The sequence below is a fragment of the Falco cherrug genome, chromosome 2 (assembly GCF_023634085.1).
Source record: "Falco cherrug isolate bFalChe1 chromosome 2, bFalChe1.pri, whole genome shotgun sequence".
Lineage (NCBI taxonomy): Eukaryota > Metazoa > Chordata > Aves > Falconiformes > Falconidae > Falco > Falco cherrug.
The window spans coordinates 89,500,373-89,527,850 of NC_073698.1; the positions used below are offsets into that span (position 1 = coordinate 89,500,373).

General features: G+C 42.4%; 2 protein-coding genes across 9 annotated transcripts in view; one reads left to right on the forward strand and one right to left on the reverse strand.

The window, feature by feature from the left end:
* Positions 1 to 237: 237 nt before the first annotated feature.
* SAT1 (spermidine/spermine N1-acetyltransferase 1) lies at positions 238 to 3,184 on the reverse strand. Of its 2 annotated transcripts, XM_005443061.3 has the most exons (6): positions 2,909 to 3,183; positions 2,599 to 2,650; positions 2,431 to 2,514; positions 1,169 to 1,270; positions 1,042 to 1,082; positions 238 to 747 (listed from the first exon to the last, which is right to left on the reverse strand). In XM_005443061.3, the coding sequence occupies exons 1-6, from the start codon at positions 2,972 to 2,974 to the stop codon at positions 577 to 579; spliced, it is 516 nt and encodes a 171-aa protein (XP_005443118.1). In that variant the 5' UTR covers positions 2,975 to 3,183; the 3' UTR covers positions 238 to 576. The 2 variants fall into 2 exon arrangements, with proteins under 2 accessions (XP_005443118.1, XP_005443117.1); XM_005443060.4 differs by having other exon boundaries at positions 2,431 to 2,650; positions 2,909 to 3,184.
* Positions 3,185 to 3,549: 365 nt separating this feature from the next.
* Positions 3,550 to 27,478, forward strand: part of ACOT9 (acyl-CoA thioesterase 9) — a 28,929-nt gene continuing 5,000 nt past the window's right edge. The window contains exons 1-11 of one of the 7 annotated variants that reach the window (XM_027810913.2): positions 3,551 to 4,042; positions 10,488 to 10,579; positions 12,093 to 12,119; positions 15,139 to 15,184; positions 18,816 to 18,986; positions 19,098 to 19,135; positions 21,262 to 21,345; positions 21,943 to 22,046; positions 23,150 to 23,223; positions 25,338 to 25,405; positions 26,373 to 26,484. In XM_027810913.2, coding sequence (XP_027666714.1) covers positions 4,011 to 4,042; positions 10,488 to 10,579; positions 12,093 to 12,119; positions 15,139 to 15,184; positions 18,816 to 18,986; positions 19,098 to 19,135; positions 21,262 to 21,345; positions 21,943 to 22,046; positions 23,150 to 23,223; positions 25,338 to 25,405; positions 26,373 to 26,484 — 848 coding nt within the window. In that variant the 5' untranslated portion in view covers positions 3,551 to 4,010. Of the gene's footprint in view, positions 4,043 to 8,753; positions 9,149 to 9,219; positions 9,241 to 10,487; positions 10,580 to 12,092; positions 12,120 to 15,138; positions 15,185 to 18,815; positions 18,987 to 19,097; positions 19,136 to 21,261; positions 21,346 to 21,942; positions 22,047 to 23,149; positions 23,224 to 25,337; positions 25,406 to 26,372; positions 26,485 to 27,478 lie in introns of those variants that run through there. The other 6 variants (XM_055701335.1, XM_055701338.1, XM_005443059.4 and 3 more) reach the window with 6 other exon arrangements.

Genomic DNA, 27,478 nt, shown 5'->3' on the forward strand with positions numbered 1-27,478 from the left:
CCTGAGACACGACACTCTGCACCACACAGGAAGCAGAGGTTGATCTCTAACCCCTCCAAACATTCAAGATTTGGCACAGGTGCCCAGAACCTCACCAGTGGGTCCTGCAGGCATACAAGGACTGGGACTGGACAAGTTGTGCTTCACTCAAGAAAACATTTGGGTGAATGAGTCTTTTATTAATTTGCATGTCATCCAACTGAAAACTGTGAGAATTAAAAGTCAAAAATACTGCCATGAAGTGAAAACACTATTTATTTTTATAAAAGGCAATAATTAAACAAACCCTACCAGTGTGTACATTGTACACATTTGAATGACACTTACAAGAATGAAGTTTCCATATACAAAGATTACAAGCCCACACTGGTAAAGAATGCATACAAACACATACTCAACTTCACAGATGCCTCAACTCCAGATCACAGTAGCAATTACTCTAGGACCACACCTGCGTAGATTTTCATTATTAGCATCCACACTACTTTATTCTACTACAAACTGCACACAGAAAGCAAGGAGAAGTTTATTCAGAGAGCACATATATTCACAGAAAGAATTTGCTGGAATAATCTCTCACTCTTCTGTGGCCATCTTCAAGAGATATTCTTTGTCAATTTTGAAGAGCCTCCACCCCTCCTCAGTGGACAGATCAGATGCACCCCTTCTCTTATAGAACCTGATAGATGGTTCATTCCACTCAGCAACAAGGAAGTGCATACTGCTGCAGCGGCACTTCACAGCAACCTGCAAGTGTGCAACAACACATTTGAACCAACAGCACCAGGGAAGCCTACTAAGAACTGGTGAAGCTATTCAGCAACTATGTATCACCAGAAGTCATCAAGTTCATTGTCGGTCACTTCAGCACATGTCACTGCTTAACAGACTCTAGACAAGTCTAGTTTTTAAGCCATCTAGTGTCCTGTCAACTCCTTTAATTCTGAGTAGTGCTGAAGGAGAAGCTCTCACGCAGCTAGCAGAAGAGCAAGAACATCGTGTTCTCAGTTCTGCTTGTTTAGGCTTATCACTTAGACATACCTGACTCAAGTTCTTCAGAATTTCTGACCCAATGCCAAGTCCTAAAAAAAACAAACCACAGCAAGAAACGTAAGTTTTAATTTTGAAGTCCTACAGGAAGCAACTCATCTAATTCTGTAATACATACCTCTATACTCAGCCATCACATAAAAATCTTCAAGATACAGCAGTTTTCCAATCCATGGATCGTAAGTGAAGTAATACATGGCAAAGCCCACAATGCAGTGTTCTGAAACAAAGGGTTAACTTTAACTAGTTTGAATTTAAAAATGCTCAAGTCTTATATGCATGTTTAAAAATGCAGATTGTGACATGCAGACATTTGCTACTGGCTTAGAATTAGGAATGAAGTTCACAAGTAAGCACACAACTGAAAACACAAGCTCTGACAAACTTGTATCTACCTAACAGAATGAAGATTGCCCTTGCCATACCCTGAAATCCTCAAAAGGAACACAAGGCTTTTTTTCCTACAGAGAAATGCATACCCTACTGATGTATCAGTATTTCTGTTCTGGAAGACAAGAAAACACTTTTCACAGCAGATCAATCTTGATGATTGCCTCTTCTACCTCAGCAACCAAAACAGTCTACCAAACTCTATAAAGAACACTGACCTTTCAATGTATATTCCTCTAACTACACTGTGCGAGAAGGCATGCTCACAGGTCACCTTTACAGCAGCATTTCCAGCACCTCAATTTACGCTTCCACAGAGAGAATCACTTTTCTTTACCTTCACCACCATAAAGTCACAGTAAGTAAAGCTGCAGCTTCAATTTTAATTCTGTGGCCCAACACTAAAGAGAAACCAACTCTTCCAACAGCAGCCCACTCAAACCTAAGCCTTGAGTATTTTATCTACATGTACTGTAACACTCTGCACATACTGTAAGAGAAGCGTGCAAACAGATTTCTGATCTACTGTCTTTGGTAAAGGTTTGGCAACAGCACTTGTCCCTGTAGACCTTACCTCATATTATGATCATCTACTTTATTGTGTAACGGATCTTTTAGTTACCTCCCCGCCCATCCATGTACACAGAAGGGCCATGTACATGGCGAAGCTAGAGACTGTAACCTGAAGATTGGGGACAAATTAAAGAAAAAAACGTGATTCAACAGGATTACATCAAGGTAAGTCAGGGTCAAACAAGAAAAGCCATTTAATTAACTGGAGTCAAGTAAATTATGTTACACCTGATCTTCCCACGCCTCCAGGATTAGCAACTACTTCAGCAGAGTATCACGATACATTACTGCATTTAACAGTTAACCTATTCCTCCTACCCCAACTGACTGGCAGAACCTTACGTACAATCGATAACATTACGTATAAGATGCCTGTTGTGTATTTAGCATCTAGAGGTAAGTATTGGGAATCCTCACCTTCAGACGACCACTGCTCTTTTGGCACTTCTGCAACCAGACAGTGGTAGAACGGGTGCTCGCCAAAGCCATCCTCAAGCAGCTCTAGAAAAGCAGAATAAATCGGCACCTGAGCTACAGCCACCGTCACCAGGCCACCAACCCGGCGAGCAGATGCCGCTTGGATACCTTTCTCGGTTAGCACCACTTGATCCTCCATGTCCTCGTACTTGGCTAGTTCCTGGAAGAGAGGGACGTGTCAGCGGACTCTCCCCACCGGCCCCCGCAGCTGCTTCCCCATTGGCCGCTCCCCGCCCCCGGCCTTGCGCAAGAGCTTGTTTTCGTTCAGACACAAGGGCGAGAGTGGCCCCCTCCCCCCCGCAGGCTGCCGGGCCGCCCACCACGGCCGAGACCGACGCCTGAGCGGGTCTCCGGCCCCGCCGCCGCCCGGGCTGGGGGACACGCAGCTACCGGCCCCGCGTCGCCTGCCCCCCCCCACCTTGATCAGTCGCAGCAGGTCGGGGCAGTCCTCAGGACGCGCGGCGCGGATGCTGAACGAGGCCATTTTCGACGGCGCTTCCCCCTGCGGCCCCCTCGGCTGACGAGTCCCCGATGTGTGAACAGGAGGAGCAACTGCTTCTTCATTCGTGTCCCGGGCGCGGCGGCCACCTGCGGTCAGTCAGGCTGCGAGCATGTCCCGGCGGCGTTGAGCAGATAGGCGACCCCCGTCCGGCTGGCGCCGCGTCTCCGGCTCGACCTGTGCCCGGCGCGGTGGCCGGCTTCCCTATTTATAGACACTCACGCTCCGCCTCTCCCCTCACGCAGGCCAATGGGAGCGCCCGTGGTGCTCGCCCTCAGCCAATGATAGCGCTCCTCCCCGGAATCTCGCCTCAGCCTGCCAGCAACAGCTGGTGCGGGATGTCTCGTGACTCCCCACCCCCACTCCCCCGCCCGCGCGGTAGCGCCCCCTGGCAGAGCCGGGCGGCGCTGCAGGGCGCCCGGGTTAGACACCCCCCACCCTTCTCCCTCAGCGGCGCGGGGGGAGGGCGGCGGGCCCGGGGCTGAAGGGGACCCTTGGCGCTGCCTGGCGAGCCCGCCCTGCCGCCCCCCGGGGCTGGGGCTTCTCCCGGCACCGGCTGCCAGGGTACCCCGAAAAGCGAGCCCGTCGCTGCCTCGGCGAGCGCGGCTGCGCCCGACTCGGGGCTGCTCCTGCCGGGGCGCCGCGGCACCGTCTCGGGCGCCGTGGCGCCGCCTGGGCCCCGGGGCGCGGCGGCTGTCGGCACGGTATTTTTCACGGCTGTGTTGAGGAAAAAACAAAGAGAAGCCGCTGTACTTGGCTGAAACACTAAGTAATGGTCCGTATCAAACCCCGCGGGGCGCGGAGGGTGCCTGGTACCGAAGTCCGCCCCGGGGCAGGCGCGGCCTGGCGGGCGAGGGCGGGAAACACCGACGGCGGCCTCCGGGCTTGGGGCTTTCCCAGCCTGACACACGCACCGCCGCCGGCACGGTTTACCGGCCTGACTGGAGGGGAAGGGGAGGTGCTGGGAGAAGCACGATGGACAGGAGTGTTTTCGAAACGAGGGATCTGCCAGTAGTCTGCCATGAGGGAGGCTAAGACTTCTTTTCAGTGGAGGTATGGATGTCCTTGAGGAGAGAGGTGGGTGTGATGGAGAATTCAATCTGGATGCTTACCAAAATAGCTTTGGAGTATGAAAGGATGGAGGCATTAACCCCAGCCCACTTCTTCCTCTGAACGTTACCTATGGACACAGATCTGTGCTGCAGAGCGAGAGCTGGATCCTGATCTAGATGACCGTGCATGTCCATAGACCTACCAGCTAGGCCACCCAAAGGAGGAGTATGATTCTTTGGCGTAAACGTGGTTTTCTTTTCACCCTCTTCTATAAATCTTGCAACTATCATGCCCATTCTTAATTACTGTAAAGGAGCTCTTTATTGTACATGTAGCTTAATCTGACTTGGTTTAAGACTGACTTGGGATATGGGAAGACATTAAGTTGTGCTACTGCCTCAGAGTAACAGTCCTGAAAACCTGGATTCCCAAACAGTCTCACAACACTCGCACCCTATTTTTCAGTGTATCCAACAATGTACAAGGTTCTCCCTCTTTTAAACAGAGGGGCTGCCATGGAACATGATACTACAGGAGAACTGTATTAAGAAGCGTGGATTCTGGTGGTAGGTGCTAGCCAAGAAAATCCTTTGGCAGAGTGGAAAGTGCCTACAGTCCTGGAAGAGTGGTTTAGGACTTATGCAAACACTCTAACTGGCCCAGTTTACCCTCTATTGGAGCAAAAATGGAGATGCCCAAAGAACTGAAGCATTTCCAAACCATAAAGCAACAGCCAATGGCTATAATAGAAAAGTTTTGTTTCATGAGTTATGGATCTGGAAATCCTTCAGGACAGGGGTTTTGGTAGGGAGACTGACTCTGAATAAACTAGCAAAGAATAGACTCAGCCCAAGTACATACATTTAATGAATACACATTTTTTCAATCCCTAGAAATTACCTGACTGGGATTAGAAGTGGGGAATACTGTCTCTGTGAAAGATTTAACAGCGTTTGTGTTGTGTCAACTCTTCTTGGTTTACATTTCACAATGAGGAAGTCATGCTGTCAGGGAACTTACTGTTGTATAAGATCAGGAAGTGCCTAGTTCCTTTCATTCTCAGGTCAGAAAAGTCATATGATTTTTGAAGTTTCAGGGGAAAAAAAAAGCTTTTTCCACTTTTGACTTCTTTGATGTCCAGCTTTAACTTGCTCAGAAATATGCTGATACTGTGTTACCCCAGTGAATACAGTTCATTGGAGTTAGCTTTAAAGTTCAGAAGGTAGAAGGAAGTATCCTGAAGTATCAGAAACGGTTTCATGAAACAATAGGAAAAGAAGACAATAAAAAATAAAAGAACAACAACAAGAAAATGAAAAATATCTAATTATTTAGTTATATATTTATTACATTATTTAGTTATATATTTATTTTTTATATATTTATATATTATTTAGTTATATATTACTAGAGGCATTTTTTCAGAATAAGATTAATAAGAATGGTAAGAATATTTTAGAAAGAGGTTCTAAAAGAACTCAGTTTAGTGAATGCATCAGACTGATGGGCCTTGTACTTCCTTTTGTTTCAAGTCTGTTTGTCTCTGAGCAAGTTTTGTGTCATCTTGACGTAGCTGAGGTCAGTGGTGAAATCTCTAATGACTTGGATAGGGCTTGGATTTTATCCCTGAGTGGTCAACCTGTTTATTTGCATTTCTCTCCAAGGGAATGAGTAAGTGGTAAGTCTCCTGAAAAGGATCAAGTTTTTCTTAAATGATGCAATAATGTATGCTGGAAAGTGGTTAGTGAACGTGTTTAAGGTAAACCAATGTTGAAATTACTTGTTATAATGAAATATGCACAGAAGTCTGGATTAGCTTGCTTTTCTGTTGCCAGACAGCAGCTTCTTCCACATAGAACCTGCTGACGGTGAATCCACCTGAATCCTTCCACAAGAAGGGTTGGTACTTTGGTGTTTGCCAGGTGGAATGATTAGAATTATCTAAAAAGATCATGCGCATTGTCCTCCTCATTTTATCGCCTCCCTAAATCTTACTTGTAAGTGAAGAAACAGAAAATGCCATGTAAAATAGCAGACACCACTTTCTTTTTTAGCGTGCAAGAGGAACTGGTGTTAATAAAAGCACACAGAGTGCTAGGTAAGAAGCAGGTTTTCCCCACTTCTTCTCCAGAGATGGAGGTCTTGTCTAGTTTCAAGCTACAGGAAATAGCCATGCTAGTTCCCCAAGATCCTTTCACAGCAATGGAACTGGACAATTTATTCAGAGAGTTATGGGACCTCAGCTGGACTTGTACTGATAGTGTATTTTCATTTGCACCTAAATGTCTGAACAGCCTCTTTTCTTGGAGGCTGGACAGAAAGGCTCCAAGTGGGCGTCAGTTTTCTTTCTTTACCGTCAACTAATCAAATTCTCTTTACTTCTCGTATTTTAATTTTTTATTTCCTCCTTTGCTAGGATTTCCTTTGATTTCCTTGAATTCCTGTATGAATGCCTCTCTCATGCTTCGAAGATTCTGTTCATAAGAAATAAAATAGGGAAGGAGAAGAACTGCTTATTCCACATTAAAATGCAGTGAGCTAATAGAATTTTTCTTATACTATCGAATGTTCTCAAGTATTTCAATCCAAATTGTATCTCCAAATTATATCTCCTGCCAAATCTCTGCAGCAAAATACAGAAAATGCAATTAATATTCAATATTGACCTATAATTTATCCAGATTAGTCTTCGGACAACATTCAGGATTCTCTTAGCATTTTACTGACTAATTTCTTCCTAATACTTAGAGCTTGCACTGTTATTTATGAGTTCATAGTTGCTTCCCGGTACTTTTTCAAGTAACTTACAATTACTGTTTATCAACACCAGGCTGTACATAGGAAAAAAAAATATTTCTATCAGAATAGTACAGAATAGTAAATAAATACCACAGTAGCACTGCTCAGAATTCGGGGCAAATGCAAAATTAACAGTTTCATATAACAAAAGTGCATGAATTTCCATATGCTGGCAATAAAAGGACCATCATTTTCCATTATTATCTTTGTAGACATATTTTAGGTCATTAGAACCCTATTCCTGTAAGCTAATACATCTCATCTGTCATTTGGAATAATGCAATGGGTTTACATTTGATGAAGCTGGAATTTAGACATAACTAATTATCTGCCTGCATCCGCACATCATCTATATCATGCATGCAAAAGGTTATAGAAATAAATGTTGTGAAGAAACCAAGCCAGACCTCAGTTTTATAACTTCATGTTTTGGATGCAGTAGAAGTCCCTTCAGCTCTGATCCTGCCATATACTTAAATCAGTGTTCTTGGGTGCAGTACCTCAGGCTCTAAAAAGAATCCTAGGGAATCTAAATTCTTCTTTAAAACTAACAGGGGTTTGTATGATGAGCAGATGTTTTTCTTACATGTCACATTCACGGTTTTGTCTTTTGGCACAGTTTTCTGTCCTGTCCAGAGATGATTCTTTTCATGGCTTCTTGGTTTTTGAACCTGCAGTACACGCCCATACCAGGTTTCCACATTTTTTCCTACAACCAGCTGAATGAGGTTTGCAATAGCACTCTCGATTTCTTCCTCGGTAAGACACACAGAGCAGGTTTATGCATTGTCAGGTAGCTAGGTGTGACTGCCTAGGCCAGCATATACAAAGGCTGTACCTGGGGACTGGCCTTGTAAGATGTTTGGGGGTGCAGGCCAGGTGAGAGGAGCTTCTCCCCTACCGTGCCGTGCATGCCACTCTACCTGCTTGCTGCCTTCTCCACAAACAAGGCTCACCCACCAGGCTCTTTGCTTGTGCCTGTGCCTGGTTATGTGGTCATCAAACAGGAGGGAAGTGCTCGCACCACATCCCTGACAGAAATACTGTGCTGGTAGTAAGGGTCGGTTCCAGGCAGTTTTTGCTCAGTGTGCAAGGCACACAACTTCAGTCTCTCAGTCTTTCGAAACAGAAATCTGCACCCTATCACAAGTTTCATAAAAAAAGACACGAATCCTGTTTTTCAATTCACGTCACCTTAGTTTGCTTGGAAGCAATTTATCAAAAAGGATGTGATAGAGAAAAAAACTGACGAGGTGTGACTTTTGCAAATAATGAATAATCCAGTTAATGTACTTTGACTGTTTGCTTAGAGCATCTGTTTTCTCATAGCCTCATACAGCCTCAGTGGCATCTTTAGCAAGGTATGTTTAACGACTTCATTGCTAATTCGTACCTCCTAGGAGCACCATTTTGTTGGCAGCGGCCTCTCCGCTCTGAGGTTCTTCAGTTCCCAGTGACAGAAGTAATTCTGATGCGAGTTAATTTTTTTGATTATTCGCCTGCGGAAACCGCACAGCTTGCTCAACAGGGCAGTGCTTCCTTAAACCTCTTCTCCCTAGGACAAGCCCAAGGCTCTCCATTATCTTCCCTAACAGTGCCACCAAGTGACTGGCCAGGGGAGGAGGCCGCGTCCCCCCACGCCCCGGCGGCACACGGCCGTGCCGCGGCGGACCCGGCCCCGCCGGCCGCCGAGCGCCCGCCCTGCCGGTGCGGTGCAGTGCGGTGCGGTGCGGCCCGGCCCGGCCGCGGAGGGGCCCGGGGCCGGTGCCACGGCACGCCCGGCTGCGCGCCCGCGAGCCTGCCCTTTTCAAGACACAGCGGAAAGAAAAGGAGTATTAAAAATCAATAGATTAAACAAAAACAAATCACGGTGTTTATTCAAAGCAAGTCCCACGCACAGCCCGGCGGGCAGGGCCCACCCGACGCCTAACGGTCGCCGGCGGCCCCAACCTCCGCCCCTGCGAGCGGGTGCGAGGAGACGGAGAGGCCGGCGGCCGCCGCTGTGCGCAAGGCGCGGTCGCTGGCCGGAGGCCGGGGCCGAGCGGCAGCGCCCGGCGGCCCCGGAGCGGCCCCGGGGGCGGCAGCGGGCGCGGGCAGCCGGCTCCGAGCGGCCCTGCGTGGGCAGCGCACAGAGCGCGGCGGCGGGAGCGGCGCAGGGCCGCTCTCTGTGCGGGGGAGCCGCGAGTCTATGGTGCTGGAGGACCGCGTGCCTGGGGCAGGCGTGGCCCCGCAGGCGCGGGCGAGAGGCGGCCCCGCCGACTGCTCCGGCCCCGGCCCCGGCGCGGCGGGCACCATGCTGGCCACCCGGTAAGGCTGCCGCCGTGCCGCTTAGCCCCTGCCCGCGGCGGCGGGGCCGCGGAGGGGGGCGGCCGGGGGAGACGCCGCTCCCTGAGGGGGAGGTGGGTAGCGGTTCCCGGCGGTGCCGGGGAGGGGAGCAGGGCCCTGGGCCGCCGCCCTGCCCGGGGGGTGTCGTGCCCTCACCCTCGCCCCGCGGCCGCCCCGCCCGCTGCCGTGAGGGGGCTCGCCCGCGGCACCGCCGGGCCTGGAGGCGGCCGAGCGCTGCGGGATGCGGGCTGCGCCGGGCCGGAGGCGCCGCTGGCCGCGCCCTGAGACCCCGGGCCAGAAGCTGCATCAGTCGTAGAGAGTTTCCACCGTTGCCACCTATGTCATCTCCGGGGTGTACGAGATTCCACTGGCTTCTGAGGGGTTTTGTGTGTGTGTGTGTGTGTGTGTTCCTTTTTACTCTCTTAAGCACTCCTAGCATCCTTGCCCACAGAGGAAGCTCGTGTGTACATGATATATATGTGTGGATATGTATATGAGGGAGACACGTATAGGTATGTGTGTACGTGGTCCAACTTTTCTGCTGGTGCCTGGTGACTTGCCTCTTGTTTGAGGTGAAACCCCAGACTCAGCTGAAGAAAATTACCGGCAACCCATGTTCCTTGTCAGGATAACAGTGTGAAGTAGCACGAGAGGTTTTGCTCCTGCTGACCCTCAGTGTATTCTTGTGTTCCCGCAGTTTCACTTGCCTGGAGGAGCTGCACTGGCCAGTACCTGGTCAAACGCTTTCCTGAACTGCTGGGTAGATTACATTCTCTGAAGGGTTTCATGGTTGTCCCTTCTTGCTGAACAGCTAAGAGGATTATATCCTGCACTTCAGGCTTGTTCTGGGTTGCAGCAGTACTAAGCCATGGAGAAGACCAGGCTTAGCTGAATGGGATCGTGTTGGATGCCTTGTGATATCCTTCTTGGGATATTCCACTTTCCATTGCTATGCATACCAGCCAAGTGCAGGAAAAGTGTGTGGTTATGGTCATGGATGATTTCCTAGATGCATGTGGACCCTGTCTGTGTTAGTGTGTCTGCAGGGTAGAAGCTGTTGTTCCCAGGGCATCAGAATAGTCAGAGAAGAGAACAATTACCAGCAGAAAAGCATTCGTCTTGTTTTCAAATAAGGGCAGGTATCAGTTGGAATTTCATCTGGCTTGGAACTGTTGTACTGATTGTATCTGGTTCTAAAAGTCAGGATAAAAATAAGGAATGGGGGTTTCTGAAGTAATCAGCTCCATTCTAAAAATAAATCCTAAATTTATTTTCGTGGCATTACTTTTAATGACACTGAATTTTTCTGCTCTGCCTATAGGTTGTGCATCATGAAGAAGCTTCCTTCTGTTCTGGCTAGAACACTCACGTCTGGGACCAGTGGCTTCCCAGTGCTTCCTGACATGTCTGAAGGTAATTGGCTGTACTTCAGAGCATTTTGCAAGGAGTTTATTGTTTCAGGTGGTGGTTCTTTGTGTGTTTACATGGTTTGGGTAATGGACGTGCCCTTTGCTGTTAGCTCATGGTGTGTTTAAGAAGTAGTAGAAAATCACTGTGTGTTTGGAGATTAATGGCAAAAAATACACATAATCATTGAAGTTGCGGATTTAGAGGCTTGTCTGGTTCTTTAGTTTTGGAAGAGCGTGTGATTTTTTTCCTGGTGGGACAACTGCTTCTCAGGTTGGCTCTAGATATAAAGTCAACATAGTACAGACAGGTGCTATGGTGACTGGAGAGAATGGCCAAGAAATGGAAGACCTGAGTGGAAATAATGTCTTACAGAACCTTTAATGTGCTAATACCATTAATTTCCTAAACTTAGATAAATCTTTTAATCAGATCAGCAGCACTGCCTCATGAAAATGCTCTGTCAGTAGAGCTTTTTGTTGAAAGATTGTTTTAGTGCTCTAATTGTAATAAACAGTAATGTTCCTGTTTCAGAAGCTTTTATAAAAGTTTTCTTGCATTCTAATCCCATGTACTGAGAAAAGAGGAGGAGGGAAAGGGCTGGAGCCAGGTACAAATAATTCCTTTATGGAGTTCTGCTTGTTTCTGAGATGTTCTTGTTCCCTTTGTTCTCTAAATAGAAACCACAGGTTATCCAGTAAAAGAGAAAATGAGAGTTATTTGTTGTTAGAGAAGTTCTTTCCATTATTGTTTATAAATAGTAATTTGGGAGGTTAAAGGAGAGGAGCAAGGATACAGAATATTGCATACTTGCAAATGTTACCCTGCTCTTTTATTTGGATATTTGACAATGATACCACCTAGAAGGCCAGTAAAAATAGTACAGAGGTCAGGCCACCCTGGCCTTGTCTCTGATTTGTTTCCAAGGAATACTAATATATTTTGGACTACAATAACTGTAAATATTTGAGATTCTGTTCCAAAATCATAACATTTAAATAATGTTATGCAGACTTTTGCTGATATGTAAACTAGTTTCCTTTAATTTGGTATCCATGCTTCCACAAAAGCACCAAATAGTTATTCTTACTAGCTTTTTACATGCTTCTTCCATGGTTCTCCCAAAAGCTACACAAAACAAGACTTTGGAGGTTTCCTCTGAGATATCTCTCATCCTGCTTCCTGAAAAATGCACCAGATATTTTTTCCAGAGTTATTGGTGTTTGTCAATAGTACATGGTAGCACCATGTTTGAAAAACTGACTTACACTGCAAGCAGACATTACACAGAGCCAGTAGACAAAGGAACTAGAAAGCTGGCTTTGAAAGAAAGGACAAACTCAGTTGAAAAGACAAAGATACTGACTGTAAATTGGGCAAGGACATGTTTCCTACTGAAACTAAGGAACATGGGCTAAACGGAACTCAAGCAGATAGAATAATCTGGTAACTCCTTACTGGATGTAATTTGCATTGTTTCTTGTAATTGTTAATCTAACCTGTGTTTTCCACTCCACAGGACACTTACCCATTCATGTGAATAATGGTGTGTTGTGGTAATCTGTACATATTTTAATATTTGCTGTAACACTGAACTTACTTAGCTACTGTTTTTCCTTACTTCAGCATTCATGAAAAATGAAACGCTAGTATTCTTCTCTGTCGACTTGCTTAAAGCCTCTTTGCCTCGAGTGAATGGCTCTGATCTTGTTTGTGGCAATGTTGTTGTACTAGATCTCTGTCCGCACACTGTGTTTCTGGTGGCGTGCTGGGTAACACATTTCTAAGAGGCTTGTGGGATACAAAATCTCTTACGCAGTGGCTCCTGCAGTACTTAGGTTCATTTTAGACATTTGAATCCACATCTTTCACTGAAGTCCAGAACAAGCGCTATACCAAAACTGGTAGTAAAATACATTGCAGTGGTCTACCTGAACTTGGATACAGTCTGGAGAGGCACCAACACAAGGGGACGTGGATCTCATTAGCAGAGATGAATGCAGTGATCTTGTCCAGCTGCCCTCGTGTCCTTTCTCACAGCACAGTGCAAATAAACTCAGACCCTGCTGCTCTGGTATTAATGATCCACTGATCCCAGTTAGGAGACATGTGAGATACACAGCATGATAATGGTGGATAAGCCCCATTTGCTTTAATTGTTTTGCAGATTTAAGACATTTGCCAAATAAAGGAGAAAGAGTTTATGGATTTTTATGCTTAATTACTTACTTAAATTTCTGTTGTAAGATAACTAATATCTAGAAGAGCAATATAGTTTTCTCAGGGAGGGGGGAAAGAGAAAACCCATGTACTTTTTTTTTTTTGTGAGCCTGTAAAATGGACTAGATTTAGCTTGGCAAATTTGGAAACATTTTTACACTTTGTTGCTTTTATTGTTAAAATAAAAATTACGTGGTCTGAGCCTGGCAAATACTTACTTGTATGCCTGAAATTGAAAGCAGAAGTATTAAATGTGACTAACAGTGTATATACATGTTTGCACGTTTGGACTCGAGATTTTTTTTCAGAGCCTTTTACCTCTTTAGAGTTGAAAAGGAAAATGAACTTTGTTTAGACAATGAGAAAGTGCTGTTTATTCCCTCTCCATCCCAGCCCAGTCTGCACCTGTTGGAAAACAGAGGTTTTGTGTTCTAGAAGCTGTAACAGTGTTTCTGCTAACATTGTATTTATCAAACGCATGCTATGGCAGTTTTACCGGTGGAGTATGAGTAACAGGAAGGTAGTATCTGTTCTGTACAAGCCTGCTGCTTCTTAAGAAAAAAAGAATCAGATCTTACCCCCTTCCAAAAAAACCCGCCCAACTCTAAGCTTAGTTTTCAATCAGTTTCTTTCAGTGAAATTTTTTTTTTGTTCTTAGAATTAGTAGTGGAACTGTTCTAATTTCAAAACATGATTTTAGCCTCCTTTCCTAAAGAAGTGAGGCCTAAGCAACCTGTTTCGTCTTTGTCTGCCTATGTTCTTGTCCTCCTCTTCTTCTAGAACCTCCTGTTGCTTGATGTCAGCCAAAAATCTCAAAGCCAAAATGACGAGCACAAATCTTGAAGAGAAATGTGTTTCCACAAGCTTTGTGAAAATTGGCTTCCAAATCAGAGGTCCGGTAGGGTGCCTCAGCTAGTGTTGGGGTCTGCCACCACCGTGGTGTTTGCTAGCAGCTGGTGAGTGACAGGGGGCTGTGCGCTGGCTGGCTGGCAGTCAGCCCCTTGCCTGCCTCTGGGCTAACCACAGCTCACGCTGGTGCTTGTCCGGAGGGCAGGCAAAACAGGAGCAGGCTGGGAGTGTAGGGACCAGGTGTTGCAGAGGGAGGAACGAGAGAGAGAGAGAGAGGAGGTTAGGGGTGTTGCAGTGGTGGTATGGGGGACTTGGACAGGAAAGCAGCAGAAACTGAAGCGACTGTGTGGGGAGGAGGGAGGCAGAACCACGTGGATCTGGGTGAGAGAGAGGTATGTGATTTAATACTTAGGAAATCAGGCTCTGCTTGCTCCAGAGTTCTCTGAACAGCTTGCTAATCGCTGTGAATACTCTGACTGGGCATTTAGCTTGAAAAGTGCCAAGCCTGATGACGTCTAATAATCTAGAAGGACAAAGAATCAGCTCATGAGTCACCAGCAGTCCTCTTTCTGTTTCATCATGATTTTTTTTTTTTTTTTTGGGTAGCCCTTCCTTGACGTGTCCCTAACTATTTTGTCCTAATATTTGAACTTCCTTATATTAACATCTTTGTAAGTAAGCAGGGAATCCCTTGCTCAGCTCTCAGCTTCTGTTCTGAGCTTGGTAATTGTTGCTGCTTGTTTTCAGCTGTTTCCAAATAGCATACATTCACCTGGCTAACAATGATGGGGTAGTTTGATAGTATTGATGGGACCTTAGCACACTTAATAGCCTCATCTGAGGGAGGAGTAGAAAACCTGCTTATGCAGATTATTCTTGAAATTTAGGAAAACCTTGTGCAGAGCTAGTATTAACTCTCTAGTGCAGACAGTGCTGGAATAGGTTTTATAGGCCTGTTTTCAGTGTCTTAACGCTGTGTTCTTTGAGACTGCTAAAAATTTCCAGTCTGCTGACATTACCTGCCTTCACAGGTGGGATTATTTAAATAGTATTCTCCTCATTCCCCGTCTCCCAGCTGCACTGTTCCTTTTTACGTTCTTTTATGACTTTCTGATACATTTTATTTCCACAATTTTTTTATGTTTAGGCTGAAATATTTTCACATCAGAATTCCTCAATCTGATATTGATCTGCTGTCTCTTTCAGCTGTTAATTAGCCCTGCAGGTGTTTGATTGCATTAACAAACACTCCTTGTTGGCTATACACAGTAAGCTATGGAATCATGTTACTCAGGCCATTATTGTGATATGCCTACTAACAGCATCATGGATTTGGCCAAACTTTTGTTTCTGGGCTGCTATTTGCATGAATTTGCTTAATTTTCCTGTTCTGGGATGAGGATTGTGCCTTTTATCACCACACAACCTCATCTTCATCACTTACAGAATTAAGCTTGATTTGCTTGGTTTTTTTGTGTGTTTTTTCTTTTTTTCAGTGCGGAGCAGATTGAGGGATATAGTGGGAGCATCTACCAACTGGAGGTACAGTGTACATTAAATGTGTTTTATTTTATTTGTGAAACCCAGAGCTCAGGGTTGTGGTAGTGGAAGTTAACAATGTTAGCTGCCTGAGTGGAAAAGAAAAAAGATCCAGCTGAAAAGCAATGCAGACAAGGTTTCTGAATTGTTACTTTGTGGTTGACCAACTTCTGAAATTTCTCTGACAGAAGATCTTTAGCACCAAAGGAACAAAACGTGATCTTGATGTTTACAAGGTTTTCCTGTTAGCTTTAGCTCTGATGGAAGTTTAAGAGTTGTACTGTCTGGCTGGAAATGTTGCTGTTACTCTTGAGTTATCTGTTGGTGGATTACCCACATAATGGATTTATCCTGCACTGGATTCAGAGGCAGCTGAGCTGGTTCAGTGTGAAGCAGGTTGCATTACAAATGGCCTGGTGGCATCCATGTCACTTTGGAAAATTGTGAGCTCAGGATCAGGGTCTCCTTAGTCAGGAGCATCTTGTGCATTTCTTTTCTCTGCTGTAGCTTAATTTTAGATGAATTTACCTATAATTTAAATCATTGATGTTTTGGCTTTATTCAGGTTACCTTCTTCCCTCTTCATTACATTGGATAAACCAGAGTTGACTGTAATCCTCTACTGTTAATAGTTCTGAGAAAGTCAATATAGCAGTCTGGGGTAATTGTGTATTGCAGTTTGCTTGGTCCCATATTTATTTTATTGATTGTTAATTTTCTTATAGCTGTGTTTGCTGAGCTCTTCTTTCACACTTTGTGCACTGATAAGGAAATGAATAGAGATTTGCCTGGGTGGAGTGTCTGATGTGTCCAGGCCTTCTGACTAGGTTTATCTAAACAAGGTTATAGGCATGCTAAAGAAAGTGCCTGAATCTGGGAAGCTGAGTTTTGCTTAGTAAGACTAGTATCCAAGCATGAGGGGGCTTAAAATTCTCAATAGGTCAGCTAAAAAGGGGTTTAAAGGTTGTTTTTTAAAAAAGCCTTCCCTGCAGCCCAGAATGGCTGGGGAGGAGCCATCCGAGGATCAAGATTTTAGAGGGCTCTGGTCAAATCTGATCTTCCATCTGTTTCTTTTCCCCGACTGCTCCCACCCTGGAAGGAGAGCAGACTGAAGCCAGGATCACCACAGCAGTGTTTTTCTTAGATAGGTACGTTTCTTGTGCTGTATAAAATACAGTAGAAATGGTTTGCAGAGTACTGTGTGCTCTAACTCCCCTGAAGAAATTAAGCCAGGGAGCCCATAGCTGGGAGTGCTTGAGAATGTTGGGTTTAATGTGGGGAGGTTTGAAGGACATGGATCATGCAGCCTTTGAGATCCCACTTTTAAAATGGAGTGACAAAGAACTGATACGTGGAGACTGAACAGCCAGTGCTTTAATTCATTTAGGCCACAGAATGACTAAAGAGGACAAACCAAAGAGAACAGCTTGATAGGGGTCCTGAAATGGGAACTAGGGAAAGACTGATGCACATACATCTGGATTGCTGGGAGAGAGGAGAGATGCATGCTGGAGGAGTACTTTTGGCTGTTAATTTTACTAAAAGGAAACACTGGTTTATGATTTCTCTTGTAAAGGTCAGTGGCATTTTGTATTAGAAAGAAATATCTTGCTTACATATTTATTCTGCTTTTGTACTTAAATTGTAATTAAAACTATTAATTTGTTCATTGCTAATTATAGTCTAGATAAGAGCTGTGGCCATTTCAGAAATAAATATAATGTCATTTCTCCGAATGTGTAGGGCAGGTATTAGTTAAGACTTGGATAAGAGATTGTTACTGTATGACTAGCACTGCAGTGTGTAACAGTATGTGTTGAAAAATGTTATTGCCTTGAGCCTAATATTTCCATATATTGAAGAGTACATTCTGAAGCTGAAGTCAAGAAGAGTTCTGCTGCTGACCCCAGAGGAGCCAGGATGGGACTGGTGAAAACGGAATATAGTGAAATCTTTATTGTTTGGTTTCTCTGTGTTTATAGACAAGTTTCTGATTTAGGCTCTGATTAATTTCTCTTAAACTTTTCACTGAAAGATCTCGGAAACAAATCTTTTAAAAAGCAGAAAGGTGCATCACCTTGGACATTGCATGTTTCCTTAGTCATCTAGTATATTCTATTTCTATGCAGTGGCATAACTTCAAACATTAACTCTCTGGAGGAGGTTATTGTCTTTCTATTTTCTCTGAACTCTGCAGTAGTCATGTTGCTTAGATGAGGTAAACCGTATTTCGTATTTAAAGCAAGCAAACAAACAAACTGAAATTTTCTGCTAGACTTTTACTTTCTTTGATCACGGATTATTCATATTTCCCCAAAAATTACTAAACAGAAAAGAGGGAGTGTAAGTCAAAGTGTGACTGCTTTGTACCTCTCCTCTTCCAAAAAGAAAACTCAAGCCAAAAAAGTCTTTATCTTAAACAGCTAATACCTGCAATTCATCCAAAGTCAAAACTGAAGACAAAGTTTCTTTTTGGTGAAAAGGTTCTTTCTGTTGTTTTCTTTCAGTTTTTTTTTTTTTTTTTAAGTTGGTTTTGTTAAACACAATGGCACTCGGATCTCAGCAATGCAGCATGCACAACTGAGTGAATGGCACATATCCACAAATTTAAAATTGTTTGGTTACATAGTATTTTATGCCTTCTTGTGCTCTATGAAATGGATTCATAGTTTTGCATACTCCTTGGCTTTATACCAGAACTGATGCATGTTTAACCCTTGGGTTTTTAATGCTTTGTTGCTGGTTCTAGGGATGTTATGAAATACTTGTTTTATTGAGCCAAGTTGCACTTTGAAGGGGAGGGAACTTTGAAGGAACAGGTAAGAGAGAGTGTTGGGCAAGATTGTTATATCTCGTAGATACTGTGTAAGGAACCAACCTGGTAGATTGGAAGGAAGTGACAGTAAGTTGGGCCTTACTCCCTCTGACTTGGTGGTGCTGGAAAAGCAGTTCTGAAAGGGTAGTGCTCCCTTTTCTGTATTTTATCTTTCTATGACTTTCCTGTATAGTTGTAAGATGACTGGGTAGGAACAGAGAGAGAGAGAAAAAAAAATAGATTCATTTTCTCTTTTAGCTTGCTGATCAAGTGTATGCTGTATGAACTGATGCTGTGAAGGGAGAACTCACCTGTGGATCAGAGAAAATCTTAGCAGATCAGTTCTCTGTGTTGGTAGTACTAACCAGCACTATACATCCGCTTTACTTCATGGGAGAGATTGTAAGTTGAGAGTCCTTTAAAATGGACGCTGTAGGAAGAGCTGTGATACAGTAGCTGTAGAAGACATGAATATGCACAAACCCTCATAGGTTAAATTATGTCCGATTTGTTCTTTTCAAGGAGAACCGTTTTGGGAGCATTCAGAGTTAGATAAACTTTGTTCATCTCCTTAGTGCAAAGTTTGTGTTTGCCACTTGTACATATAACTATTTTAAAAGTTTTCTGCAGTAGTCTTGCCTAGCATTATCTCACTGTGTGCATTTCACTTTCTTTTCAAGTCACGCTTACTGTGTCTTGCTATTTTTACTGCTTTTTTGTTTTCATTTTGATAATCTTCAATGTGACATCTTTTAGCTAGGTTCTGTTGTCATATTCCAGACAGAGTGTTTTTTGTTTGGTTTTTTTTTTTCTTACCAGGGATCATGTGCAAGCAATGCAAGAAAGAAAAGCTCTTCACACTTTACTGGCAAAACGGCAGGAAGATCTCCCTCCTAGAAGAATGAAGGATAGCTACTTGGAAGTTATTCTGCCTCTAGGAAGTCAACCTGAAATAAGAGAAAAGTACCTGAATGTACACAACAGTGTAAGGTAACAAAACATCTATGTGACACACAAGAAAGTATTAACTTTCATTTACTGTGTATGTAGGTATTTAATTGTCAAAAATTTTTACATATTTATGTTTTACAAACCTTACAGGTTTGGAAGGATACTTGAAGATCTCGACAGTTTAGGAGGTATGTATCTATACCCTTGTAAAGAATGCACAAGTAATGCAGACAAAGTGAGTTTGAGTACTGTTGAGCACTGTTTGGGTGATATATATGACCTCAGAGAGGGAATAATATCAATGCGCTATCTCAAAGGAGAAGGAAAAAACCAAAAGATTCTAATGCTGAAGGAGAAGGAAGGATGATAAAGAACAGACAGAAGCAAAATTGGTCAGCTTCAGCTTCTTGTCTCTGCCAACTTTGTAAGGGACCATCTACAAGAATAACTTACTGATGACTGATCCTAGGTTATGAATGTGCATTGAGTGTTAAATCAGAGAAAATCTGCAGAATCCACCATTTCAACATGTGATTTTTCACTTAAAGAAACACCCCACAACAAAAAAAAACCAACACAAAACCCAACAGAGTGAGGTGCAAATATTTTAATCTTCCCTTTGGGGAGAGGAGAGTATAATCTGGAAAGAACAGAATGCATCCGTTGAGAACAAATGAAAAATGCTTGGTATAGATTCTTGGGTTCTGACTCCAAACTGATGTTACGGGTAAAACCAACTCAGTTATTTCATGAATTAGCTTTCTTAGGTTTTTTTCTCCTTTTAATTTATTCGTGGTCTTTAAAAGTTCAAGATCTTTGACTTTTGTTTTGCAGCTAAAATAAGTGCTAGGTTATTAATATAACTTGGAGATACTTTTTTCTTTAAATCTCACCAGGTGGCTTCTTTCTTCATCAGAGTTCTGTAGCTAGTTGGGAGCATTTTGATGGAGATTTTTAACAAAGAATAAGTGCTTATTAAGGGAAGGGTCTGAATGGAACAGCTTTTTGGGTTTTTTTTGGCAGGAAAGACCTTCTGCGGGTCCAGGTGGGCAAAACTGAGGAAGGCAGAGAAACAAGTGAATGTGTGTCACCTGTCTATCAAGGACAGACAAAACAGCTAGGTGGTTTATATTTCTTTCTGGGATGTGGAAGGTAACTGGCTTCAGTACCTGTCCTGAATTAGAAAAGGGGACTTGAAACTGTTGGCTGCGCTTCATTGGTGAATGAGATGAGCCTGTTTTTCATTCTGTGCCTTGTTTATTTTCTCTGGAAATCTGTGAACATCTTAGGTTTTTCCTGTTGCAGCACAGAATGTCTTTGCCTTGTTTGTAGTCATACTGGGCTTCAGTCAGTTCCACTGAGGAGGTATCGTTTTGAATTAAGATACCTGTCCCAGTTACACAATATTCAGGATGGTGGTCAGCAGTTTTCACAGGAAATTATACTGTTCCATTCCCCCTCCCCAGTACATTCTGTGATCTTGACAGATGTACTGCATAAAGGTCTGGTCAACTTTCATTTTTTTGTCTTTGGCAATAGGGTTCTGATAGATGACATTCAGGCTTTTACTAATCATATTGATGGCATGAGTTCATAGGTATAACAGTTTTTAGAATTGTGACTTCAGTAATTTTAGGGAAAAACTTTTTGGATTATGTGGAAGGACAGAGATCTTCCTCCTCTTTTATCGCATTAAGCACAAACAGATACTTTTCGGTATGGAAATCTGTGTTGAGTGAAAATCACACGAGTACTAGAAAAAATAGTCTTTGCAGTCTTGTATTACTCTACGGACTCTGTTTACTTGGATATGCTTTTATGAGCAGAGCTAATTAATTTAAATAGTGGTTTGGCTAGTAATAATTACAGTGTGATAATTACCTCTGACTATGCTTTCATGCCTGTAAGGCACAGTTTATCTAATCGGCATCCCTTTAAAGGAATCAGTACTTGAAAGTAAGTCCTCAGATAGCTTGTGTCCTTGGACAACCTGCATGAAATCAAAACAGAAGGTAGGTAGGATCTGAGACAGTGGGCTGCAGGGGTAGAGGGAAGAGATTACGTGGGTTTGAAAGTGGAGCAAAGTGCTGATTTAAAGTTAAATTTCTCTTTGTAGTAAGTAAATACATATATAACTGAGACAACTGCTGAATCACTGTTTTCTTTATAGCAGTCTTGTGAGTTACATACATGAACATGTGGAAGTCATGTGCACTCCTACAGTATGATACTTAAGTATGTATTTTGCAGGTACTTTTCATGCACCATTGAAGTTTTTGTTAGAGAGATGACTCCATTTTTGTTCTCTCCACAGTTCTGATTTGCTACACTCACACCAAGCAGGAAATGCAGCCAAGGTCTCCCTTATCAATAGTTACAGCTCTGGTGGATAAAATCAGTAAGTGGCAATTTGGTCAGTAGAAATGTTTTCATCTGTTTGTCTTACACTTTTAGCAGCTACTGCCTTCCCATGGATGTTACTGCGGATACCTTCTTCACTCTTCCATTTAGTTCATCTTGTTTTGGCTTTGAACTCTGAGTACTATGGCTTTTGTTGAATGGAAGAGGGAAGACGGCTTTGTAGATTCTTTTCAGCATTTCATTCAAATGGTTCCCTTCAAAATACAACTTTCATGCTTCCTGCACTTCTGTGTTTGGTTTTATTTTGGCATGTGAGTTTCTTAGCTTCATTATTGAACAGTGTTTGTTCTGGTGGAGTTGGACCTTGCTTGTGTGGCTGAACACCTCTGTGGCTCTGCTGTCCATCTGCCACCTGTGTACCCACCTCCTCCTCCTCCTGTTCTGGCTTTCAAAGTCTGATAAGGCAGAAACTGCAGGCTAGCAGCGTGGTGGTCCCTTGCAACAACTGTCTTTTCTGAGTTGTCTTTGCGTGTGTTGCCACTTGCAGAACACAAAAAGGTCGTAGAGAATCCAGTCTTTCTAGTATTACGTGTGAGTGATTTGTCTCCAGTAACCTCTAATGTTTGTCTTGTAGATTTGTGCAAGAAGATTATATATCCAGACTGTGACATCAAATTTACTGGCAACGTTTCTTGGGTTGGGAGGACCTCCATGGAAGTGAAGATGCACATGCTACAGGTTAGTTCTGTGACTTCTCTCTATCTTATGACAGGCATGAGATGCTTCAGTGGGAATTCTGGATAATGACATTAGTAATCTGAACTATATTTTCTAGAATAACTGTTTTTGAAGAGCTTGACACAGCCCTAGTGTTTGAAGACCAAGATAGCTTCCAGTAGTCTAGGTGCAACAAGATATCTGTTGCTAATCTTTCTTTTGAGACACATTTTTCTTAACCATTGTTTTGTAATTAAACAGCAACACAGTACTCCTGCAGAAAAAATAGGTGACTGTGCTCTGCATGTTCTTGAATAAGTTTCTTCTTGCTTTTGAAAAACTTTATTTTTCTTTTACCTTTGCATTTTATAGATTTATAAATTTTAATGTTGGTATTTGGATCCAGTATTAAATCATATCTCTTGTGCTCATTTTATCTACTGCGTAGCTTAGTGTGTGTAATGAGTTATTAAATACTAAATAATAGGAAATCAATGAAGGGTGTAACTAGACTACACTGTGCAGGAAGCAAAGGGAATATTAGTAATTAAATTTTAAAATCCTTAACCTTTCTATTGAGTATTTGCTGTCAGTTGATTAGTTAACTGAAATATTAATTCAGTTATTTATTTAGAGTAAGAAAGATATGCTATAAACAAGTAATATTAGTGGCTGTAATTCAGATAAACAGGTAAGTATTTTTTTTGTTCTGTTGGTCTCCTTAAGTAAAGTCTCTGATGTAGAAGTTAATGTTACACCACTATTGTTGGAAGTCCTTGAAGTGCCGGCATTAGTGACAGTTTGGTGTTGACAAAAAAATGTTTTGGCATTTCTCAGAATAAAGGGTAATAGGTCCTTTTAAAATGCCTGTGTTGGTTTCCTTCCCTCCCAGCTGAAAGTGGTAGTTAATAAGCATTCCCTGCTTAAGGTTTACACTGCAGAATTCCTTAAACTAGTTTTAATTTGTGTTACTTCCTTCTCTTCGACCTGTTGTGAAGGTTCTTGGAAGGGATGTTGGAGTGTGAAAGTAAACATTAACAATGTGATGGAATAGTTGATGTTGACTTGTAAGCACACTTACAGTTTTACAGTTTAAAAATAGAATTGTTTCCTGTCTCTCGTAGCTACATGATGGTGACTACAGCCCTGTGTTAGATGCAACTTTTGTCATGGTGGCCCGGGATCCAGAGAACAAACGGTAATTTGTAGGACAGGAAAATAGTTTTCAGACTCCCACTGTGGTGAAAATAACAGACGTGGCAGCTTGCTATGTACGTGTAGAAGCCATATAGCGTAGGTGATAAATAAATCACATGGTCAATGTTTTCTGCTGGCAAGTGTTACTTCCCTGCAGCAAACTTCAGAGCATTGATTTCAGCAGTCAGATGATACCAGGAATTGCTATTAGTCTTGGGATCTGACCCTTTAACAGATTTTCCCTGTGTTTGAATGACTGACCTGATGGAAACAGAAGTGAATGAGTCTCTAGAAACCCACCTGCATTCTAGTGGTTGTTAGAATTAATTGCCTTCTTGCCCTAAAACCAGAATGGATTGAATTTTAATGGTTGAATAGTCTTTAAGTGGCTAATGCCATTAATTCCCTAATTGATGTGATAGGTGTCATCAGAATAATTCAGCCTAACACTTGCTTATGTAAGTAACTTGGAACAGGTAAGTATTCCCACAGAACTTTAAAAAAAAAAAAACACCACCAAGAACTTTCTTATTTTTCTGGTTTTACTCTCTCTGCAATTTCTTAGTCATTAAACTAACAGGCTACTGAGTTTCAGTTTTGGTTGATGACTCCAGAAAAATCAGATGCATTTCTTACCTCCTTCTTGTATAGCCTGAAAAAGTAATAAACAATTTTCTGGTTTTAACTAGTTTAAATAATTGCCTGTATATAATGAAGGAGTTTTGCTTGACATAGCTACTTCTAACATTATCAGGAATAAATAATTTTTAGGTAGGTTTCCATCAAACTTATGAGATTTATTTTTTTTTTAGAACCCATTGACATCCCATACATTAAAAGAAAAAATTTATGGTTCCCATTGTAAGGACTTGTTTTGCAACAGAAGTAAATCAAATCTGATGTAATTATACACTAGCAAATTGACTGGGGACAAGCCTACATGGACTCGTGTAGATAGATACAAAGTTCAGTGGCTGTTCTTAAAGCCAGATGTCCACAAGCCCACTGTGTTTTGGAAGCATTCTGTCCATACAAGAAGGGTGTTTGTCCTATGTAAGGTAGAAACTTTTCAGAGAGGTACAGGGTGTATGTTACGTTGGTTATAGTGTCACAGAAACATGGTTGTGTGGCTTTTGGACCATAGCAAACTTGCATCTCAGCAGCTTGGGGCTTGGACAGGAGAGCTGATGTAGATGTGTCCTGAGCTGAGGAGAGGGAGAATGAGCTCTGTGATGGAGAAGGAGCTGGTGTGTCTCCAAAATCCAGACGATTAGCAAACTGGGAAAGAGCAGTTTGTTCAAAGTGAAAAGATCCTCTCTGCATGCCTTTTGTCACCAGCATAAGTAAAGGCTTGGGGTAGAGGTGAATCATTTGGCAGATATCTGTGTGTATGTCTATGTATATATTGTTCTAAGCATTTGTTTCAATGCTGAAAATAGAAAAATAATAATCAGAAATTATGGGGAAGAATGGCTCTGGAAAATAAGCATTTGCCTTACCTTGTGAAAAGAAATAATTAAATGTTATATAATTAGGTTAAAGTTGTTTGTGCAGTAAAATAAAAACACAAATTCATGCTGAAGGCAGCCTCATATCGTCTTTGACAAGGGGTACACGTCGTAAACAGCTTTTAGCTGTTGATAAGGCTGTCGTGGGAGCGTGTAGATTATAAGAACACTTGCTAGTTACAGCACTATGCTCGTCCTGGTTGGTGGAATGGTACCATTCAAGATTTGTGTATCTGTTTTAGACTATCCTGGCTCATCACATTTTAATTTGCTGAGTTTCTAAACAGCTTTCTGTTTGAATAATCTTAATTATAATCTATGGGTACAGTTTTAGCTCTTTAAGAAGCATAGATGCATGACTTACTCTTTCTTAATCATACTAGATAGTGGTTGGATCACTTCGCTGCCTCTTCAGACTTAAAGCTAATGTGATATTCTGTTGGCAGCTGCACATTATGAAATAATATATTTTTTTCTGTGCTATAACCTGAAATATGTCATTTCATCTTGTACTGTGTAAGTAAGCAATAATGGAAGACTGTTATAATGTATTTACAGGACAAATTCTTGTAAAGTTTGTAACTTAGAAAAAAATTCCTGTCCATAGGCCAGCATTTGTTAATCCACTCGTTCCTGAGAGCCCTGAGGAAGAAGAAATCTTCAAGCAAGGGGAATGTATGTCATGTTTCCTGGTAGTATGCATGTCTGCCTCGGGTTCAACTTAATAGCTGCAAGGAAGTAAACTTCAGAACTTCTGCCACTTAGAAATGCTCCTGATTTGTTTAAAATCATGTTTTTGTTCTGTCTCGTGTGTCCGTAGTGTAAGACAGTTTAAAAGCCTGCTGTCACAATTTTGGAAACTTTGGCTAAACTGACAGACAAGGGCACTCCTGATGTGCTCTGCACCCCCCAGTAGACTTCTCCGTTTCCAGGATGCTCGCTCTGCTTCAAATCTGAGTGCAGCACAGGCTTTCCCAGTGCTCTGGCTGATCGCTTGCCCCCGTGGTGGCTCTGTTAGGTACACCACAACAGCTCCTTACCTGTCTCGGTGCCCATGTTCCTTCTGGAAAGAAACTCAGAAGAAGTAAGGGGAAGAACAGGGGAAGGAGTTTGTACCTCCATCTTTGTTTCAGGCTGGAATTTTAGAGCAGAGAATTAGAGAAACACTAAAGACTGAAGAAACTGAACAGAAGATCTTTTAAGTTAAAATTTCAATCATTGTGGCCTATGGCAATGAGTTCTGTCATAAACTTGCATTCTTGTACCATTGGCAAAACCTGAAGAAGGTTGTTTGTTCTGTAGAGTTTCTTGTTTGATGCATTTTTCCATACTTTGAGGAGAGTACTTAAGTTTTCTGTAGGAGTGGTGGGTGGCTATCATAGTGTATACATAAAAAAGATCTTCATCACATTGGGGAGGTAACAGCGAACTTCTGCCTTATTTTTTCTTTGATGCAGTCAATTCTAAAAGCCAAACTTCTGTTTGAATCTATGGGACTGTGAAGTTATAGCTTTTAACTTCCGGGGGGCGGGAAAGAAAAAAGGAAAGAGAGGGCTGATTCCAGGTTAATATCTTCAGAGCCAAGCCAAATGTATGTTTGGTTTTTTTCTTTGAACTCTAATATGTTTTTTTTAATGTTTAGTGAACAAACTGAAGAGGATTGATTTCAGCACTGCTTCCTTACTGAAAATGGCTCCCACTGCAGAAGAAAGAAACATTGTTCATGACATATTCCTTAATACATTGGACACAAGGCAAGAAGGGGAGGGGCAGAGGAGAACTGAAGTCCTATGAAAAAGTAATGTGCCTTTTAAGTGGGTGCTCTTAAGAGGGTAGTCTGGGATAAACGTAGGCATTTTGTTCTCCCATTTCACCATTTAAATGCCGTGGTGTTCTATTTGAAACACAGGTACAAACTTTAATGTGACATCTGCATCTGTTAAAAGAGTCTTCTGTTGTTAAAAGGTGATAGCTGTACCAAGATGGTGAAAGTGACAGTGTAAGCACAAAGAGTTTCTCAGCAAGCTGTTAGGAATAATCTTGAGGAAAAAGGCTGATGTTTAACCAAAAAAGGGAATGGAATGGTTTTGAAGCCCTGTGACTTGCACAGTCTAAGAGTTTTCTGCCATGATATCTAGGAAGAATGGCCATATTTTGACCAAGTAACCTTGCAATGTGTTTTAAATATAATACCTGACAATATTATTTAAAGGAGACTCTTGTTGGGGTACTTCTCTTATACTTGAAATTTGTGTGGAATCGTCCAGTGTCAGCGGTGATAGAGCAATGCCTAATGGCACTAGTGCAGTATTGTATTTGTGGATCACTTATAACTTCTTTAAATTGCTAATATTATACAATTGTTATTTTCAAAGCTGTTTACTAAAGTGAGACATGCTTTCCCTTAAAATTAGCAGATTTGTTTTGTACACGTTCTGTCTGGATTTGAAAACCTCAAACCATCTGCATGTTTGATGTTGAATTACTCTGTTAGCTCATTGTGTGCTTTCAATTCATATTATGACTTAAAAATCAGAGTGAAGGCTTTTCTGACAAAGTGCCTTGCTTTATGGTTGTGATTCATCTTTTCTTTTAAGTACCTTTCTCGAGCTTGTTTATTCACATAAGTAACAGATCAAAGTATCACTTTAGATAAGGCTTCAGGGTCAGTTGGAACAGCTTTTAGTGATAGCATTTCTATTTTGGGGATTTTTTTTGGTGTGGTTTTTTGGTTGTGTGTGTCTGCAT

Bases quoted from the DNA above. Each gene is read 5' to 3' on its own strand.
- SAT1 (XM_005443060.4), bottom strand. From the start codon at position 2,974: ATGGCCTCGTTCAGCATCCGCGCCGCGCGTCCTGAGGACTGCCCCGAC. The intron at 1,083-1,168 runs GTATGTATTACA...TGTTTTTTTTAG, and splicing joins TGTGATGGCTGAGTATAGAG to GACTTGGCATTGGGTCAGAA. The intron at 748-1,041 runs GTATGTCTAAGT...GCACACTTGCAG, and splicing joins TTCTGAAGAACTTGAGTCAG to GTTGCTGTGAAGTGCCGCTG.